This window comes from Pseudophryne corroboree, chromosome 5 (genome assembly GCF_028390025.1).
Source record: "Pseudophryne corroboree isolate aPseCor3 chromosome 5, aPseCor3.hap2, whole genome shotgun sequence".
In the NCBI taxonomy this organism is placed as follows: domain Eukaryota; kingdom Metazoa; phylum Chordata; class Amphibia; order Anura; family Myobatrachidae; genus Pseudophryne; species Pseudophryne corroboree.
In genome coordinates, this window is record NC_086448.1 from 737,033,162 (window position 1) to 737,052,419 (window position 19,258).

At 44.9% G+C, this 19,258-nt stretch overlaps 1 protein-coding gene across 4 annotated transcripts in view; it reads right to left on the bottom strand.

Moving 5' to 3' along the window:
• Positions 1-9,600: 9,600 nt before the first annotated feature.
• Positions 9,601-19,258, bottom strand: part of C5H8orf88 (chromosome 5 C8orf88 homolog) — a 269,905-nt gene continuing 260,247 nt past the window's right edge. For all 4 annotated transcript variants that reach the window (XR_010177909.1, XM_063924085.1, XM_063924084.1 and 1 more), the window contains exon 6: positions 9,601-12,052. Coding sequence is in view for 3 of the 4 variants with exons in the window: in XM_063924085.1 (XP_063780155.1) it covers positions 11,999-12,052 (54 nt within the window). In the remaining variant the exon portion in view is untranslated. The remainder of the gene's footprint in view (positions 12,053-19,258) is intronic.

A 19,258-nucleotide genomic window follows, 5' to 3' on the forward strand; every position in this document is an offset into this window, starting at 1 on the left:
GGGCACATCTAAAGAAAGCTTTAGGATCACCTGGTGTGCACTGGCTCCTCCCCCTATGACCCTCCTCCAAGCCTCAGTTAGGATACTGTGCCCGGACGAGCGTACACAATAAGGAAGGATTTTGAATCCCGGGTAAGACTCATACCAGCCACACCAATCACACTGTACAACTTGTGATCTGAACCCAGTTAACAGCATGATAATAGAGAAGCCTCTAGAAAAGATGGCTCACTACAACAATAACCCGAATTTTTTTGGTAACAATAATTATGTACCAGTATTGCAGACAATCCGCACTTGGGATGGGCGCCCAGCATCCACTACGGACTACGAGAAATAGAATTATCGGTAAGTAAATTCTTATTTTCTCTGACGTCCTAGTGGATGCTGGGAACTCCGTAAGGACCATGGGGATTATACCAAAGCTCCCAAACGGGCGGGAGAGTGCGGATGACTCTGCAGCACCCAATGAGAGAACTCCCGGTCCTCCTCAGCCAGGGTATCAAATTTGTAGAATTTTACAAACGTATTTGCTCCTGACCAAGTAACTGCTCGGCAAAGTTGTAAAGCCGAGACCCCTCGGGCAGCTGCCCAAGATGAGCCCACCTTCCTTGTGGAGTGGGCATTTACAGATTTTTTGGCTGTGGCAGGCCTGCCACAGAATGTGCAAGCTGAATTGTACTACAAATCCAACGAGCAATAGTCTGCTTAGAAGCAGGAGCACCCATCTAGTTGGGTGCATAGAGGATAAACAGCGAGTCAGATTTCCTGACTCCAGCCGTCCTGGAAACATATATTTTCCGGGTCCTGACAACGTCTAGCAACTTGGAGTCCTCCAAGTCCCTAGTAGCCGCAGGCACCACAATAGGTTTGGTTCAGGTGAACGCTGAAACCACCTTAGGGAGAAACTGAGGACGAGTCCTCAATTCCGCCCTGTCCGAATGGAAAATCAGATAAGGGCTTTTACAGGATAAAGCCACCAATTCTGACACGCGCCTGGCCCAGGCCAGAGCCAACAGCATGACCACTTTTTCTGTGAGATATTTTAACTCCACAGATTTAAGTGGGTCAAACCAATGTGACTTTTGGAACCCAAAAACCACCTGGAGATCCCAAAAGTGCCACTGAAGGCACAAAAGGAGGCTGTATATGCAGTACCCCTTTAACAATGTCTGAACTTCAGGGACTGAAGCTAGTTCTTTTTTGGAAGAAAATTGACAGAGCCGAAATTTGAACCTTAATGGACCCCAATTTCAGGCCCATAGATACTCCTGTTTGCAGGAAATGTAGGAATCGACCCAGTTGAATTTCCTCCGTCGAGCCTTACTGGCCTCGCACCACGCAACATATTTTCGCCAAATGCGGTGACAATGTTTTGCGGTTACATCCTTCCTGGCTTTGATCAGGATAGGGATGACTTCATCCGGAATGCCTTTTTCCTTCAGGATCCGGCGTTCAACCGCCATGCCGTCAACGCAGCCGCGGTAAGTCTTGGAACAGACAAGGTCCTTGCTGGAGCAGGTCCCTTCTTAGAGGTAGAGGCTACGGATCCTCCGTGAGCATCTCTTGAAGTTCCGGTTACCAATTCCTTCTTGGCCAATCCGGAGCCACTAATATAGTGCTTACTCCTCTCCATCTTATCAATCTCAGTACCTTGGGTATGAGAGGCAGAGGAGGGAACCCATACACTGATTGGTACACCCACGGTGTTACCAGAGCATCTACAGCTATTGCCTGAGGGTCCCTTGACGTGGCGCAATACCTGTCGAGTTTTCCCCAACGGTTTATAATCATGTGGAAGACTTCTGGGTGAAGTCCTTACTCTCCCGGGTGGAGGTCGTGCTGAGGAAAACTGCTTCCCAGTTGTCCACTCCCGGAATGAAAACTGCTGACAGTGCTATCACATGGTTTTTCGCCCCGCGAAGAATCCTTGCAGCTTCTGCCATTGCCTTCCTGCTTCTTGTGGCACCCTGTCTGTTTACGTGGGCGACTGACGTGATGTTGTCCGATTGGATCAATACCGCCTGACCCTGAAGCAGGGGTTTCGCTTGACTTAGGGCATTGTAAATGGCCCTTAGTTCCAGAATGTTTATATGAAGAGATGTCTCCAGGCTTGACCATAAGCCCTGGAAATTCCTTCCCTGTGTGACTGCTCCCCAGCCTCGCAGGCTGGCATCCGTGGCCACCAGGACCCAGTCCCGAATGCCGAATCTGCGGCCCTCTAGAAGATGAGCACTCTGCAACCACCACAGGAGGGATACCCTTGTCCCTGGTGACAGGGTTATCCGCTGAAGCATCTGAAGATGCGACCCGGACCATTTGTCCAGAAGGTTCCACTGTGCGTGGAATCTGCCGAATGGGATTGCTTCGTAGGAAGCCACCATTTTTACCCAGAACCCTTGTGCATTGATGCACTGAGACTTGGTTCGGTTTTAGGAGGTTCCTGACTAGCTCGGATAACTCCCTGGCTTTGTCCTCCGGGAGAAACACCTTCTTTCTGGACTGTGTCCAGGATCATCCCTAGGAACAGAAGACAAGTCGTCGGAACCAGCTGCGATTTTGGAATATTGAGAATCCAATCGTGCTGCCGCAACACTACCTGAGATAGTGCTACACCGATCTCCAACTGTTCCCTGGATCTCACCCTTATCAGGGAATCGTCCAAGTAAAGGATAACTAAAATTCCCTTCCTTCGAAGGAATATCATCATTACGGTCATTACTTCAGTAAAGACCCGGGGTGCCGTGGACCATCCCTACGGCAGCGTCTGAACTGATAGTGACAGTTCTGTACCATAACCTGAGATACCCTTGGTGAGAAGGGTAAATTTTGACATGAAGGTAAGCATCCTTGATGTCCCGAGACATCTTCTTCCAGGTTTGCAATCACTGCTCTGAGTGACTCCATTTTGAATTTGAACCTCTGTATGTAAGTGTTCAAAGATTTTAGATTTTAAAAACGGTCTCACCGAGCCGTCTGGTTTCGGTACCACAATAGTGTGGAATAATACCCCGTTCCCTGTTGCAGGAGGGGTACCTTAATTATCACCTGCTGGGAATACAGCTTGTGAATGGCTTCCAAAACTGCCTCCCTGTCAGCGGGAGACGTCGGTAAAACAGACTTTTGGAAACGGCGAGGGGAATACGTCTCGAATTCCAATTTGTACCCCTGAAATATTACCTGAAGGATCCAGGGGTCTACTTGCGAGTGAGCCCACTGCGCACTGAAATTCATTGAGAACGGGCCCCCACCGTGCCTGAACTTGTAAAGCCCTAGCGTCATACTGAGAGCTTGGCAGAGGCGGAAAAGGGTTTCTGTTCCTGGGAACTGGCTGATCTCTGCAGCCATTTTCCTCTCCCTCTGTCACGAGCAGAAAAGAGGAACCCTTTTGTCCGCTTGCCAACCAGGACTGCGCCTGATAATACGGCGTCTTATTTTGAGAGGCGACCTGTGGTACATCCCCTTTTTTATTTTTTTTTTATTTTTTTAAGGCAATACTTCCAAATGCCGTTTGGAATCCGCATCACCTGACCACTTTACTGGTATAATTGGACAACGCACTTATACTTGATGCCAGTCGGCAAATATTCCGCTGTGCATCATGCATATATAGAAATGCATCTTTTAATTGCTCTATAGGCAATAATATACTGTCCTTATCTAGGATATCAAATTTCCAGTCAGGGAATCCGACCACGCCAACCCAGCACTGCACATCCAGGCTGAGGCGATTGCTGGTCTCAGTATAACACCAGTATGTGTGTAAATACATTTTAGGATACCCTCCTGCTTTCTATCAGCAGGATCCCTAAGGGCGGCCATCTCAAGAGAGGGTAGAGCCCTTGTTCTTACCAGCGTGTGAGCGCCTTATCCCCCCTAGGGGGTGTTTCCCAACGCACCCTAACCTCTGGCGGGAAAAGGTATACTGCCAATAACTTTTTAGAAATTATCAATTGTTATCGGGGGGAAACCCACGCATCATCACACACCTCATTTTATTTCTCAGATTCAGGAAAACTACAGGAAGTTTTTCCTCACCAAACAAAATACCCCTTTTTTTGGTGGTATTTATATTATCAGAAGAGTGTAAACTTTTTCCATTGCCTCAATCATGCAATGTGTGGCCCTATTGGAAATCACGGTTGTCTCTTCACCGTCGACACAGGAGTCAGTATCCGTGTCGGCGTCTGTATCTGAGGTAACGGGCGCTTTAGAGCCCCTGTATGAGACGTCTGGACATGCACAAGCTGAGTAGCCGGCTGTCTCATGTCAACCACTGTCTTTTATACAAAGCTGACACTGTCACGCAATTTCAACAGTACATCCACTCAGGTGTCGACCCCCCAGGGGGTGACAACACTATTACAGACACTCTACTCCGTCTCCTCATCATTTTTCTCCTCATACATGTCGACACAAACGTACCGACACACAGCACACACACAGGGAATGCTCTGATAGAGGACAGGACCCCACTAGCCCTTTGGGGAGACAGAGGGAGAGTTTGCCAGCACACACCAGAGCGCTATATATATATATACAGGGATAACCTTATATAAGTGTTTTTCCCTTTATAGCTGCTGTATTGTTTATACTGCGCCTAATTTGTGCCCCCCTCTCTTTTTTAACCCCTTTCTGTAGTGTAGTGACTGCAGGGGAGAGCCAGGGAGCTTCCCTCCAACTGAGCTGTGAGGGAAAATGGCGCCAGTGTGCTGAGGAGATAGGCTCCGCCCCTTTCTCGGCGTCCTTATCATCCGTTTTCTTGTATGTTTTGGCAGGGGTTAAATGCATCCATATAGCCCAGGAGTTATATGTGATGCATTTATTTTAGCCATAAAAGGTTTTCTATCGATTTATTGCGTCTCAGGGCGCTGCCCCCCCAGCGCCCTGCACCCTCAGTGACCGGAGTGTGAAGTGTGCTGAGAGCAATGGCGCACAGCTGCGGTGCTGTGCGCCTACCTTTATCTGAAGACAGGAAAGTCTTCTGCCGCCGATTTTTCCGGACCTCTTCGCTCTTCTGGCTCTGTAAGGGGGCCGGCGGCGCGGCTCCGGTGACCCATCCAGGCTGAACCTGTGATCGTCCCTCTGGAGCTAATGTCCAGTAGCCTAAGAAGCCCAATCCACTCTGCACGCAGGTGAGTTCGCTTCTTCTCCCCTTAGTCCCTCGATGCAGTGAGCCTGTTGCCAGCAGGTCTCACTGAAAATAATAAACCTAAACTAAAACTTTCACAAAGAGCTCAGGAGAGCCCCTAGTGTGCACCCTTCTCGTCGGGCACAGAAAATCTAACTGAGGCTTGGAGGAGGGTCATAGGGGGAGGAGCCAGTGCACACCAGGTGATCCTAAAGCTTTCTTTAGATGTGCCCTGTCTCCTGCGGAGCCGCTATTCCCCATGGTCCTTACGGAGTTCCCAGCATCCACTAGGACGTCAGAGAAATAACTTTTACTAAGGAAACTCTGGAGAGCTCCCCTAGCTGTGACCGGCTCCACCAGGCACATTTTCTAAACTGAGTCTGGTAGGAGGGGCATAGAGGGAGGAGCCAGCCTACACTCTCAAAGTGGCAATGGCTCCTGGTGGACCAGTCTATATCCCATGGTACTAATGTGGACCCCAGCATCCTCTAGGACGTAAGAGAAATACATTTAGATTCAGTTTATTTAGTTCTTGTGAAGAAAAAGTGTATTTTTGTAGACCAGTGTAATTATAGTACAGCAATATTATCCTGCACTATCGCTGCAATGTTGGTAATCGTGAGGTGCCAGAGCAATAGGCTTACCATACACACGTTCTATGGCTGATTAAAACCAGGTGAAATACAGGCTTGAATTAAGCCAGCCACAGAACCTGAGTAATACATGAGTGTCCCAGTTTAAAGGGATAGTACGGTAAGCCTACAGATAAACCACTAGAATGCAGATTTTAGAACAGCCATCTGCACACACTTAGTTATACAACCTTATGACCGCTTTCCTACCGTTCTATATCTACACTGTGAGTGCACTTTTTCTATATTTCCAAGACTAGTATAGAATCTCCCAATTACCTTTTCTGTGCCGGGAGGAGCACCCCTACTATACAGCCTGTCCCCATGACAGATCATCCCACAAAACAAAACCCTCTTTAATGCAGGAACCTCTCAGCTCTCTTCCTGCGGTCAATCAGGTACACACCACAATAAAATACATTGGAGATCCTTCTAAATTTACAGCCTAATTCCCCGAAATAGTTTTTGACGACCGTGCACTTTCCACTAACTTCATCACAGATACCAATATGAGCAATGAACTCATGGTCCTCCGCAGCTCTTTCCAACAATACATATTGGCCCTCATTCCGAGTTGATCGCACACTAGCTGCTTTTAGCAGCAGTGCACACGCTAAGCCGCCGCCCTTTGGAAGAGTATCTTAGCTTAGCAGAAGTGCGAACGAAAGATTAGCAGAATTGGTCAAAAATCTTTTCCTGCAGTTTCTAAGTAGCTCCAGACCTACTCCTAGATTGCGATCACTGCAGACGGTTCCTGATCTGACGTCACAAACACCCTGCGTTCGGGCAGCCACTCCCCCGTTTCCCCAGCCACTCCTGCGTTTTAGCCTGACACACCTGCGTTTTTTAGCACACTCCCGGAAACGGTCAGTTTCCACCCAGAAACACCCACTTCTTGTCAATCATTCACCGATCAGCAGAGCGACTGAAAAGCGTCGCTCGCCCGTGTAAAATTGCTTAGTTTTGTGTGAAATTACTTGGCGCGTGCGCCCCATATGCATAACAGCCGATTTGTAGCCTGATCGCTATGCTGCGAAAAACGACAGCGAGCGATCAACTCGGAATGACCCCCAATATCCTGAATTCAGAGACCACAAACCATACCTCCCAATATGACCCTCTGCAGGAGGGACAGAATGCTCTGCTCCTGGACTTCCCTTTATTCATGATAGCCATTACCTGTGCTGAAACACCTTTCTCATCCATTATCCTGTTCAAAACAGGTGCTGGCAATCATAAGTTAAGAGGGAAGTCCAGAAGCAGAGCATTCTGTCCCTCCTGGAGAGGGTCATGTTGGGAGGTATGCACAAACGGATCATCACTCACAGTTCTGATGACAAAATGACCCTATCCATCTAATAATGGAATAACCTACCACCAGCACCTGTCTGCCCCTCGCTACACTGCTGCTCCTATAGTCACTGTTCTAGTTCACCTAGCGGTAACCGGATGTATATCCTGCTGTGAACGTGCTGCTCCTGGATGGACATACCCAGGACAGACCTCTGATATTTCACCCTCTTTCCTTCTTCAAACTAACCCAGCTACCTACATTGTCCTGTTATGTCTAGAGCAGGCATGTCCAAACTGCGGCCCTCCAGCTGTTGTTAAACTACACATCCCAGCATGCCCTGACACAGCTTTAGCATTCTCTGACAACAAAACTGTCAGGGCATGCTGGGATATGTAGTTTCACAACAGCTGGAGGACCGCAGTTTGGACATGCCTGGTCTAGAGTATGTCAACTTATATACTGCCCCCAACCAATGCCTAGCAAGCTGTAAGCACAATGCCGTATTTTCAGGGAACCATCATTACTGGTGACTTATACAGATGCAAAATTCCAGGTGAGCAACTCTCTCTTAGCAGCTGTATTTCCCTCCCCTCTGGAACAATTGTTCTATAAATGCACAATAAATACCCACATACCACCACCTGTATACTGGGCAGCATTGCCAGACGGGACACACAGACACCACTTACAGTAGAAGGATAAATACTTTTACTTTTTTGGGGACAACTAGGTGTCAAGCTGCAGCATTTATTAATAACTCATTAATCAAAAGCATCAACGCTCAAACATTTACACATTTGTGCAACTAATAATTCATTTTCTGAACTGCAGGCATTTTATACCACGTAGCAGCAGCAGGGTCCTTATTACAGGTTTCCTAATATGTTCAGGTTCTCCAGATAAACAGCTATCAGGACACCAGTTACTAGTGAATTGAACATTACTAAGTATATAATACTGGTGTGTTGTTCCCGATTCTCCGACATCTTTGTGCCATGTCATAAGACGGCCGTATACTGTGTAAAATACTATTGCCCCGCTCAGCCGATTATTACAGTGTATGGCTGTGGCCAAGCACCATTTATCACTCAGTTGGGCATAATTAACCTTTCAGCATACCCAACTGGTGAGATAATTGGTGCTCACATCTGATAAAGGATACACTCACCATCAGAGACCAATTATCCGTCAGTGTGTGGCAACATCATATAATTGGTTTGTCCGACGGTGAAATTTATCTGAGTCTATGTCCAGCATTACACAGAGGAGCAAACGTTTTACATGATATACTGCTCACTGATAGTACTATAAGCACACAATGCAGGGAAGAAAGCCTTTGTAGGATTGGGATCAGTAGGTAAAACTGGCGGGCGAGATCCCAGCCACCAGTATGCCGGCAGCGGGGAGAGCAAGCTGCAGGGATTTATCCTCTCTATGGGTGTCATGGACAACCAAAGAGGGAGAAAAGTCTGTGGTGTCAGGATTTCAGCGTTAGCCGGGATTCCGGCGTCAGCATTGTGACCGCCGGAATCCCGATTAGCGGTATGGTAACCTCTTCTAATAGGATTCTTGCCATGATTCAGTTACAGTACAGGTTAAGTCTTACATATCCAAGATGCTTGGGACCAGAAGTATTCTGAATATCACTTTTTCCAAATCTTTGAATATTTGCATACCCTTATGAGATATCTTGAGGATGGGTCTCAAGTCTAAAGGTGTGTACACACGGCGAGATCCTTGCTAGCCCCGATTTTGACTATGCGATTTCCGTTGACCTCCCCCAGAGCCCAGATTTTGACTATCTGTACTTGAGATTTTGTCTATGTACGATTTTGACTAAGTGACAATTTTGACTATACTTTGTACTAGATAGTACACTAGATAGTCAAGTTTGACTTGCCTGCAGTCTATCTAGCCTTGTGATACCGGCCCCGCGGGACCGCACATCGGCATCGAATCGGGATTTCAAGCTGCCAAACACCTTGAGATTTTGAGACTATAGTCAAAATCTTACAGACTCATCTCACCGTGTGTACACACCTTAAACACAGAATGCATTTGTTCCATGTACACTCACCCTGGAAGTAATTTTATACAATATTTGTAATAATTTTTATCATGAAACAAAGTTTGTGTACGCTGAACCATCAGAAAGCAGAGGAGTCACTATCTGTCATGCTGAACAAAATATTTTCAGAATTTTGGATATGGCAGATTTAACCTGTATTGGAATGAATTTACTCCAGTAAGACAGATGCAAGCCACCTTTATTCTGTTGTATTACATGAAACCAAACTGCTATATTTCACAGATCATCATTTCCAAATGTATTTACCATACAGGGAAATAAAGAATATAAAATAACAAAAAGGCCTGGAAAGTCAGATGGTTTTCAAGACGTGGCAAACAAATAATGACAGTGCTGCACAGACTAGAATCAAATCTGTAAATTACAGGAGAGGCTCATGTACATGACAAATGGGAGTAACCCGTTTCTTGTATAACTGGGTACAGACTTATGAAATAAATGCAGAGTACATTGCTGATGTGGTGAGGAGTTTATTTAAACGGGTTTTCCTTCATCAAATGACAGCCACTCAGAGAATTGCCAGTAATAATGCAGGAAGTAATGCTTGGTGAATATTTTGGCATGAAGCCCCACTGTGATGTCACCGCCTCCCAGTGATTGGTCAGGCTGCAATCTCATATATTAGCCCCACACACAACATTGCTACCTACAGTACAACGTGCATGTTCTCACAGTACATTTACTGATTACCCTGTTGTTTTTTTTACTAGCTTCTAGATGCGCTTTATACCAGCAGGCAGGCAGACTTATTATTGGTATACCCAATATAGAAAGCACTGCAGTAGTGTGACATGTCCTACACCCACACCATAGTCATATATACAGCAATGTTGGAACACGTGGGATTTACTATTGCCATGTATATATTGGAGGGTGTCATACAGTAGGATTATGATGTAGAACAGAGTGATTTGTACTCTCTTTTCATGGATGTCAGAAGAGCCATTTATTTATAAATTGATCGTTGAGATTCTAGCGCATACTGCCATAATTTTGCGAAAATCCATCTTATACTAAACGCCAATCTTCTTCCACCAGGACCTGTCGCCCATTCAATATGCTCCTGCTTCTATCCTCACAAAAATGTTGACCGTTTCCTGTTTGTATATTACCATATTTTTGCATAAGTCTATCCCTCACCTGCAGTCAATGACTTGGACAAAGACCTGCCATTTAATCAGCAATATACATTACAGTATGTTTTTACATTTCTCTATTAAATGTACCTCTTTTTTAAGGTTCACATCTCATGCTGACAATGGTACTGTGATGGTATTTTCTCTACCCTCTCTCAGTATGTATATATATATATATATACATATATACATACATACACACACACATATATATATATATATATATATATACACACACATACATATATATATACACATACATATATATATATACACATACATACATACACACACATATAGATTTTTTTTTTTAAATCGCATATGCGATTAGTGTTGCAGAGGACAGTTCTTGCGCTCAGAGCTGTCCTTCACGATGCGTCTCGGACCCTGGACTTCCAGGTATCAGCCCAAGCTGTCCATCTGTGTATGGGCAGAGGGACACAGCGGCCCCCCGAGGCATACTGGGAAATGATCAGATCAAATCTCTCACACAGCAGAATGCGGACAGAAGCCCATAGGCTTCTATAGCGTAATGCCAACAAAAGTGTCCAGAACTTAGCACATTTGAAAACACTGTAAAAAAAAAAAATAAAAAAAAAAATGGGTTTTTACCGCATTTTTGCTTTGGCACATCCCACCCATGGACTCTAAAGGACAACCAGCTGAAGGTAAGAAAGGAGAAACTTATGTAGAAAATATAATTTAAGATCTACTGTTTCTCTCTCCTTTCTTAAGCAGGACAGTGTGCATATTTGGCCATATCACTATGGCACCGGTCCTAACTTCAATACTACCACATCAGCATTATAGCGATGGGACTTTAATGCTTTGCACATTTACAAGGTGTGTCGGGTGGGTGTTAGTAACGTAGGGAAGTTATAATTTCACAACCCTGGCTAGAACAGAGGCCTAGATAGTGTTGCCCCAACACCTAGAGGTGAAAATATCAACGAGCATGAATATTTTAAATTTCTAATCTAGCACTTACATAGATCTGTTTCCAATAGGAGGGTAGTCACCCTGGGGGCGAGTCAGAGGTGGGCGATGTCCTACTTCTGTGCAGGAATCTCGATGGGACACGGATTGGAATTGCAATTTTGAAGCGTGTACCTATTCAGTGATTTTATCTTTCACCATTTATCTTATGTGCACACTCCATAAGTGCATACGAGAAAGGATCGTCTCTGCGGCCGCCCCAATAGTTCTTGGTGTAAACACTTGTTCTGACAATCATGGAAATGTTACTTAAATCACCCTCAAATGCAAAAAAACAAACAAAAAAAAACAAACAAAAAAAACCCTTAAAGTTTCTCTATAAACGAAAATCTTTTGCTGATTTGTCTTCAGCAGAAGTTGAAAATATATTTTTACAATATCTTAGCCAAAGAAGATCTTAAACATTTCAAACACAAATGAAAATATGCAACATAACTAAGAATGGTAAATTGTGAGCGAGATGAAGGAAAAAAAAACAAAAATAGTAGTCACACAAAACATCTATACATACAAACGCTATATACTGTACATTAAATAGTCTATAAACACAAAAACAAATTCCAATGTCTATTCCTTTGAGTTTTCCATGGCTTTTAGTTAGTTTCCAGTGAACAAAAATGTTGTCAATCTATGTATAAATATTTCAGAAATCCGTTTTTCTTCTTACAGATGACAAATAATACTTAAACTGGTCCGGGAATTTGTAGGGAGACTCGCTCCCTACACAGAGATGCCGGCTGATGAGGGGGGAGCAGTTGCAGACAGGTCAAAGAGCTGTGAGAAAACACAAGGTATTGCAGAAGTTATAAGTGGGAAACAGAAATACACACGCATACATACACATATACATATATTACACATAGCAGTACAGCAAACGTGGTTTTAAACAATTGGGTAAATGCAGATCTAGGATTCAGGAATACTTTCAAAGCAATTGCAAGCACCTAGATAGTAAAGATAGATGCATGAAAAAATAAGATTTTAAACCTACCGGTAAATCTTTTTCTCGTAGTCCGTAGAGGATGCTGGGGACTCCGTAAGGACCATGGAGATAGATGGGCTCCGCAGGAGATAGGGCACCTAAAAAGAACTTTGACTCTGGGTGTGCACTGGCTCCTCCCTCTATGCCCCTCCTCCAGACCTCAGTTAGAGAACTGTGCCCAGAGGAGATGGACAGTACGAGGAAAGGATTTTTGTTAATCCAAGCGCAAGATTCATACCAGCCACACCAATCACACCGTATAACTTGTGATATACTATCCAGTTAACAGTATGAAAACGACATAGCATCAGTCCAAGACCGATGAGACTATAACATAACCCTTATTTAAGCAATAACTATATACAAGTCTTGCAGAAGTAGTCCGCACTTGGGACGGGCGCCCAGCATCCTCTACGGACTACGAGAAAAAGATTTACCGGTAGGTTTAAAAATAGGATTTTGGTACTTACCAGGTAAATCCTTTTCTTTGAATCCATAGGGGCACTGGAGTACTCTTGGGATATGGACGGCTTCCGCAGGAAACAGGGCACTGAATATTTAAATTTAGAACTCTCCACCCCTCCATATCCCCGAGTACCTCAGTGTTTTTTACTGAGCCGAACAGGAACTAGAGAGGTTGACAATGGAGAATTACATATAACATAACGGACAACAACAAAGTTGACACATAACGTTACTGACAACTAAACAGTTGACACCATAACCGATAGAACCTTATAATTTGAACCAGTCGGTGAAAATGTGTTACCATAAGATCCCCTGAGCTTAATACAAACCAGGTAAAACTGCTCTGGGTGGGCGTCCAGTGCCCCCTGTGGATTCAAAGAAAAGGATTTACCTGGTAAGTACCAAAATCCTATTTTCTTTTTCATCCACTAGGGGTCACTGGAGTACTCTTGGGACGTACCAAAGCTTCCCCCGTGGGCGGGAGAGCTGTTTGGCACCTGTAACACTAGGCGGCCAAAGCTAGATGCTGATGCCGCAAACGTATCAAACGTGTAAAAGCGCACAAACGTGTGCACTGAAGACCATGTAGCCGCACGGCAAAGCTGCGTCGTAGAAGCTCCACGACCAGCTGCCCATGAAGTTCCCACAGAACGTGTGGAATGAGCTGTTACTGATGTAGGCGGCTGTAACCTAGCATTAAGGTAAGCCTGACGTATAGGCAGTTGTATCCATCTGGATAAGGTCTGCTTAGAAGCTGGCCAACCCATCTTGGCAGCATCATAGAGAACAAACAATGCATTCGTTTTACGAACTGTAGACGTTCGGGATACATAAACGCGTAATGCGCGTACCACATCCAGAGTTCCAGAATGTCCGGTTAACACAGGAACTACTCTTGGTTGATTGATGTGAAAAGATGACACTACGTTTGGTAAGAAAGCGGGATTCGTCCGAAGTTCCGCTCTGTCGTCATGAAACACCAAATACGGTGGCTTGCATGACAAGGCACCCAAATCTGAAACACGCCTTGCCGAAGCTAAGGCTAGAAGAAAAATTTTTTCCAAGTGAGAAACTTTATATCCACTTGCTGTAAGGGTTCAAACTATGAAGACTGTAATAAATCTACAACCAGATTCAAGTCCCATGGCGCTGTAGGTGGAATGAATGGAGGCTGTACTCTGAGGACACCTTGCAGAAAAGTGTGTACAGACGGCAATAGAGCCAATCGTCTTTGAAAATAAATTGACAACGCAGATACCTGCACCTTTAGTGTAGATCAACGCAGTCCTCCATCTAACCCCCTCTGTAGAAATAACAATAGACGGGATAACTTGAAAGATGATGTCGGAAACTTCCGAGCTTCACACCAACCTATATAGGCACGCCAAATATTGTAATAATGAGCTGCCGTAACCGGCTTCCTAGCTCGTAACATGGTTGGTATAACCGATACTGGAATGCCCTCTCTTCTTAAGAGGGCGGTCTGAACAGCCACCCCATCCAACGCAGCCGCGCTAAATCGGGGTAAAAGAACGGACCCTGTTGTAACAGGTCTGGACGTAGTAGGAGCGGCCAAGGATCTTATGCGAGTAGTCCGCGGAGATACGAGAACCAAGCTCTCCGAGACCAATGAGGCACCACTAGTATGACTGTGACGGACTCTTTTTTGATCCGTTTTAGCACCCGAGAGAGCAGCGGAAACGGTGGAAACAGATACACGAGGCTGTACGGCTACGCGATTGTGAGAGCATCCACCGCCACTGCCTTTGGATCTCTCGTTCTGGACACATACTGGGGCGTTTGGTAATTGTGGCGAGGTGCCATCAGATCCACCTGAGGGTAACCCCACCTGCGGACCAACATGTGAAACACCTCTGGATTTAATGCCCAGTCTCCTGGATGAAAATCCCAACGGCTGAGATAATCCGCCTCGCAGTTATAAAATATTCAACTAAGTGTGGGAGCTCCACACAAGCCTGGTTAGTGCTGTGAGCACAGAAAAAACACTGAGGTACCCGGGGATATGGAGGGGTGGAGAGTTCTAAATTTAAATATTCAGTGCCCTGTTTCCTGCGGAAGCCGTCCATATCCCAAGAGTACTCCAGTGACCCCTAGTGGATGAAAAAGAAATCTTATTTTCTCTTTCGTCCTAGAGGATGCTGGGGACTCCGTAAGGACCATGGGGATTATACCAAAGCAGAGAGTGCGGATGACTCTGCAGCACCGATTGAGCAAACAGGAGGTCCTCCTCAGCCAGGGTATCAAACTTATAGAACTTTGCAAAGGAGTTTGAACCTGACCAAGTAGTAGCTTGGCACAGCTGTAGCGCCGAGACCCCTCTGGCAGCCGCCCAAGAAGAGCCCACCTTCCTAGTGGAATGGGCCTTGACCGATTTAGGTAACGGCAATCCCGCCGTAGAATGCGCCTGCTGTATCGTGTTACAGATCCAGGGAGCAATAGTCTACTTTGAAGCAGGGGCACCAATCTTGTTGGTTGCATACATGACAAACAGTGCTTCTGTTTTTCTGACTGTAGCCGATCCAGCCACGTAAATTTTCAAAGCCCTGACCACATCAAGGGACTCGGGATCCTCCAAGTCACGCGTAGCCACAGGCACCACAATAGTTCATATGAAAGGATGAAACCACTTTTGGCAGGAATTGAGGACGGGTCCGCAATTCCAAAAAAAAGATTCAGAAAGCGCTGACAGAGTTATTTAAAAGTAAATCTTTTTTATTTATTAATAAACTATTTTTACTCACTAAAAGAATACATGTATATACTCATAAAAATATCTCCCTGTGGACCTATTACACCAAAGATAAAAAAAAGCAATTTTTACACAGTCTATGATTATTCACTAACTCAATTTATCCTTTGCCTTCACATATTCCTTTATTTATCATATATAACCTGCATAATATAAAACCACTTTTGATAAATCACAATATCTCCTGATCACATTAATTGCGGCATGTGTATTTCTAACTTAATTATAATCAGTCCTTCAATACAGATATTCCGTGCTTGGAAACAGTCCTTTCCTGCCAAGTTAATACTTGGTCTATAAGTTGGTTTTATACTTTGCCAAGCAGAAAAAGGATTAATTGTTAGTTTGCCGACCAAAAAGGAAATATGCAGATTAACTTGGAATAGTTCCTGTGCTGGTTTAATATAAGCAGATATTGTTTATGCATGCATATATAGATGGATAGTTTTCTGCAGAGTTTAAAATATGCAATTGCTTTTAAGCATGGCCATGCTAATTTAAAACAGGTGATTTACCACATCCTCATTGTAGGCACGGATTTTCGTTTTCTCCCGGCTCTGGTGCTATGAACCCTTATTGTAAGCCTTATCCGGAGGTCTATCCAGTACCAAACTTTAGAGGTTGTGCGGCCGATCTTAGCAGTGTAGTCTCACCGAGCAGTTCAAACTGAGACGCGTTTCCCCGCCTTACGAGAGCTCCGTAATTCAGCGGCTTCTTCAGTCAATACTGACTGAAGAAGCCGCTGAATTACGTAGCTCTCGTAAGGCGGGGAAACGCGTCTCAGTTTGAACTGCTCGGTGAGACCACACTGCTAAGATCGGCCGCACAACCTCTAAAGTTTGGTACTGGATAGACCTCCGGATAAGGCTTACAATAAGGGTTCATAGCACCAGAGCCGGGAGAAAACGAAAATCCGTGCCTACAATGAGGATGTGGTAAATCACCTGTTTTAAATTAGCATGGCCATGCTTAAAAGCAATTGCATATTTTAAACTCTGCAGAAAACTATCCATCTATATATGCATGCATAAACAATATCTGCTTATATTAAACCAGCACAGGAACTATTCCAAGTTAATCTGCATATTTCCTTTTTGGTCGGCAAACTAACAATTAATCCTCTTTCTGCTTGGCAAAGTATAAAACCAACTTATAGACCAAGTATTAACTTGGCAGGAAAGGACTGTTTCCAAGCACGGAATATCTGTATTGAAGGACTGATTATAATTAAGTTAGAAATACACATGCCGCAATTAATGTGATCAGGAGATATTGTGATTTATCAAAAGTGGTTTTATATTATGCAGGTTATATATGATAAATAAAGGAATATGTGAAGGCAAAGGATAAATTGAGTTAGTGAATAATCATAGACTGTGTAAAAATAGCTTTTTTTATCTTTGGTGTAATTGGTCCACAGGGAGATATTTTTATGAGTATATACATGTATTCTTTTAGTGAGTAAAAATAGTTTATTAATAAATAAAAAAGATTTACTTTTAAATAACTGTCAGCGCTTTCTGAATCTTTTTTTTTTGGAGTTGTTTGGTGTTTCAAGGGGAAAGTAGCCCCTTCGATATAGAATAGCAGCAGACAGTTTAAAGACTGAGCAAATAATTGGCGCCAGGTGATACTTGGTATCTTTTTGTGTGTTTTTCTTTTGGGGTCCGCAATTCCGCTCTATCCATATGGAAAACCAGATAGGGGCTTTTATGTGATAAAGCCGCTAATTCCGACACTCGCCTAGCCGAAGCCAAGGCTAATAACATGACCACCTTCCAAGTGAGATTTTTCAACTCCACAGTTTTAAGTGGTTCAAACCAGTGTGACTTAATGAAACTTAACACCACGTTAAGGTCCCAAGGCGTCACCGGAGGTACAAAAGGAGGCTGAATATGCAGTACTCCCTTCCCAAAAGTTTGTACTTAAGGGAGAGAGGCCAATTCCTTTTGAAAGAAAATGGATAAGGCCGAAATCTGAACCTTAATAGATCTTAATTTTAGGCCGAAATTCACTCCAGTTTGCAGGAAGTGAAGGAAACGGCCCAGATGGAATTCTTCCGTAGGAGCATTCCTGGCCTCACACCAAGAAACATATTTTCGCCATATACGGTGATAATGTTTAGATGTCATGTCCTTCCTAGCCTTTATTAGCGTAGGAATGACCTCATCCGGAATACCCTTATCCGCTAGGATCCGGCGTTCAACCGCCATGCCGTCCAACGCAGCCGCGGTAAGTCTTGGAACAGACATGGCCCCTGTTGCAACCGGTCCTGTCTTAGAGGAAGAGGCCACGGATCTTCTGTGAGCATTTCCTGCAGATCCGGATACCAGGTCCTTCGTGGCCAATCTGGAACAATGAGGATTGTTCTCATTCCTCTCCCTCCTACTATTCTCAACACCTTGGGTATGAGAGGAAGAGGGGGCAATACACAGACCGACTGGAACACCCACGGTGTCACTAGGGCATCTACAGCTACTGCCTGAGGGTCTCTTGACCTGGTGCAATACCTCTGTAGCTTTTTGTTGAGGCGGGACGCCATTATGTCTATCTGGGGCAGTTCCCACTGACTTACAATCTGTGCGAAGTCCTCTCTTGGATGCAGGTCGTGTTTGCTGAGGAAGTCTGCTTCTCAGTTGTCCACTCCCGGAATGAACATGCGCTTACATGATTTTCCGCCCAGCGGAGAATTCTGGTGGCTTCTGCCATTTCCACTCTGCTCTTTGTGCCGCCTTGGCGGTTTACATGAGCCACTGCGGTGATGTTGTCTGACTGGATCAGAACCGGTAGGTCGCAAAGCAATGTTTCCGCTTGCCGAAGGGCGTTGTATATGGCCCTCAGCTCCAGGATGTTGATTTGAATACAAGTTTTTTAACTTGACCCAAAGACCTTGGAAGTTTCTTCCCTGTGTGACTGCTCCCCCACTTCGGAGGCTCGCGTCCGTGGCTACCAGAATCCAGTCCTGGATGGCGAACCTGCGACCCTAAAGAAGGTGAGCACTCTGCAGCCACCATAGGAGAGACACCCTGGCCCTAGGGGCAGGGTGATTAACTGATGCATCTGTAGATGTGATCCGGACCACTTGTTCCGTAGATCCCATTGGAAAGTCCTCGCATGGAACCTGCCGAAGGGAATGGCCCCGTAAGATGCCACCATCTTTCCCAGGACCCGAGTGCAGTGATGCACTGACACCTGTTTTGGCTTTAATAGGTATTTTCGATTCATCAGTCATTCGTTCCTGGGCCTTCTTTATCGGAAGATAAACCCATTTCTGGTCCGTATTCAGAATCATACCCAAGAAGGGCAGACGAGTCATAGGAACCAACTGTGACTTCGGAATATTGAGAATCCAGCCGATTTGCTGTGACACCTTCAGCGAAAGTGACACGCTGTTCAACAACTGCTCTTTTGATCTCGCCCTTATTAGGAGATCGTCCAAGTATGGGATAATTGTGACTCCTTGCTTGTGTATGAGCACCATCATTTCCGCAAATTACCCTGAAATTGGTAATAACAATACTGTACCGTAATTCTCAGGTACGCCTGATGGGGTGGATAAATGGGAACATGAAGGTATGCAGCCTTTATGTCTAGATACACCATAAAATTCCCCCTCTTCCAGGCTGGCGATGCTCGCTCTGAGCGATTCCATTTTGAATTTGAACCTTTTCAAGTATAGGTTCAGAGATTTTAATTTTAAAATAGGTCTGACCGAACAGTCCAGTTTCGGGACTACAGCCAAGGTTGAGTAATATCCCCT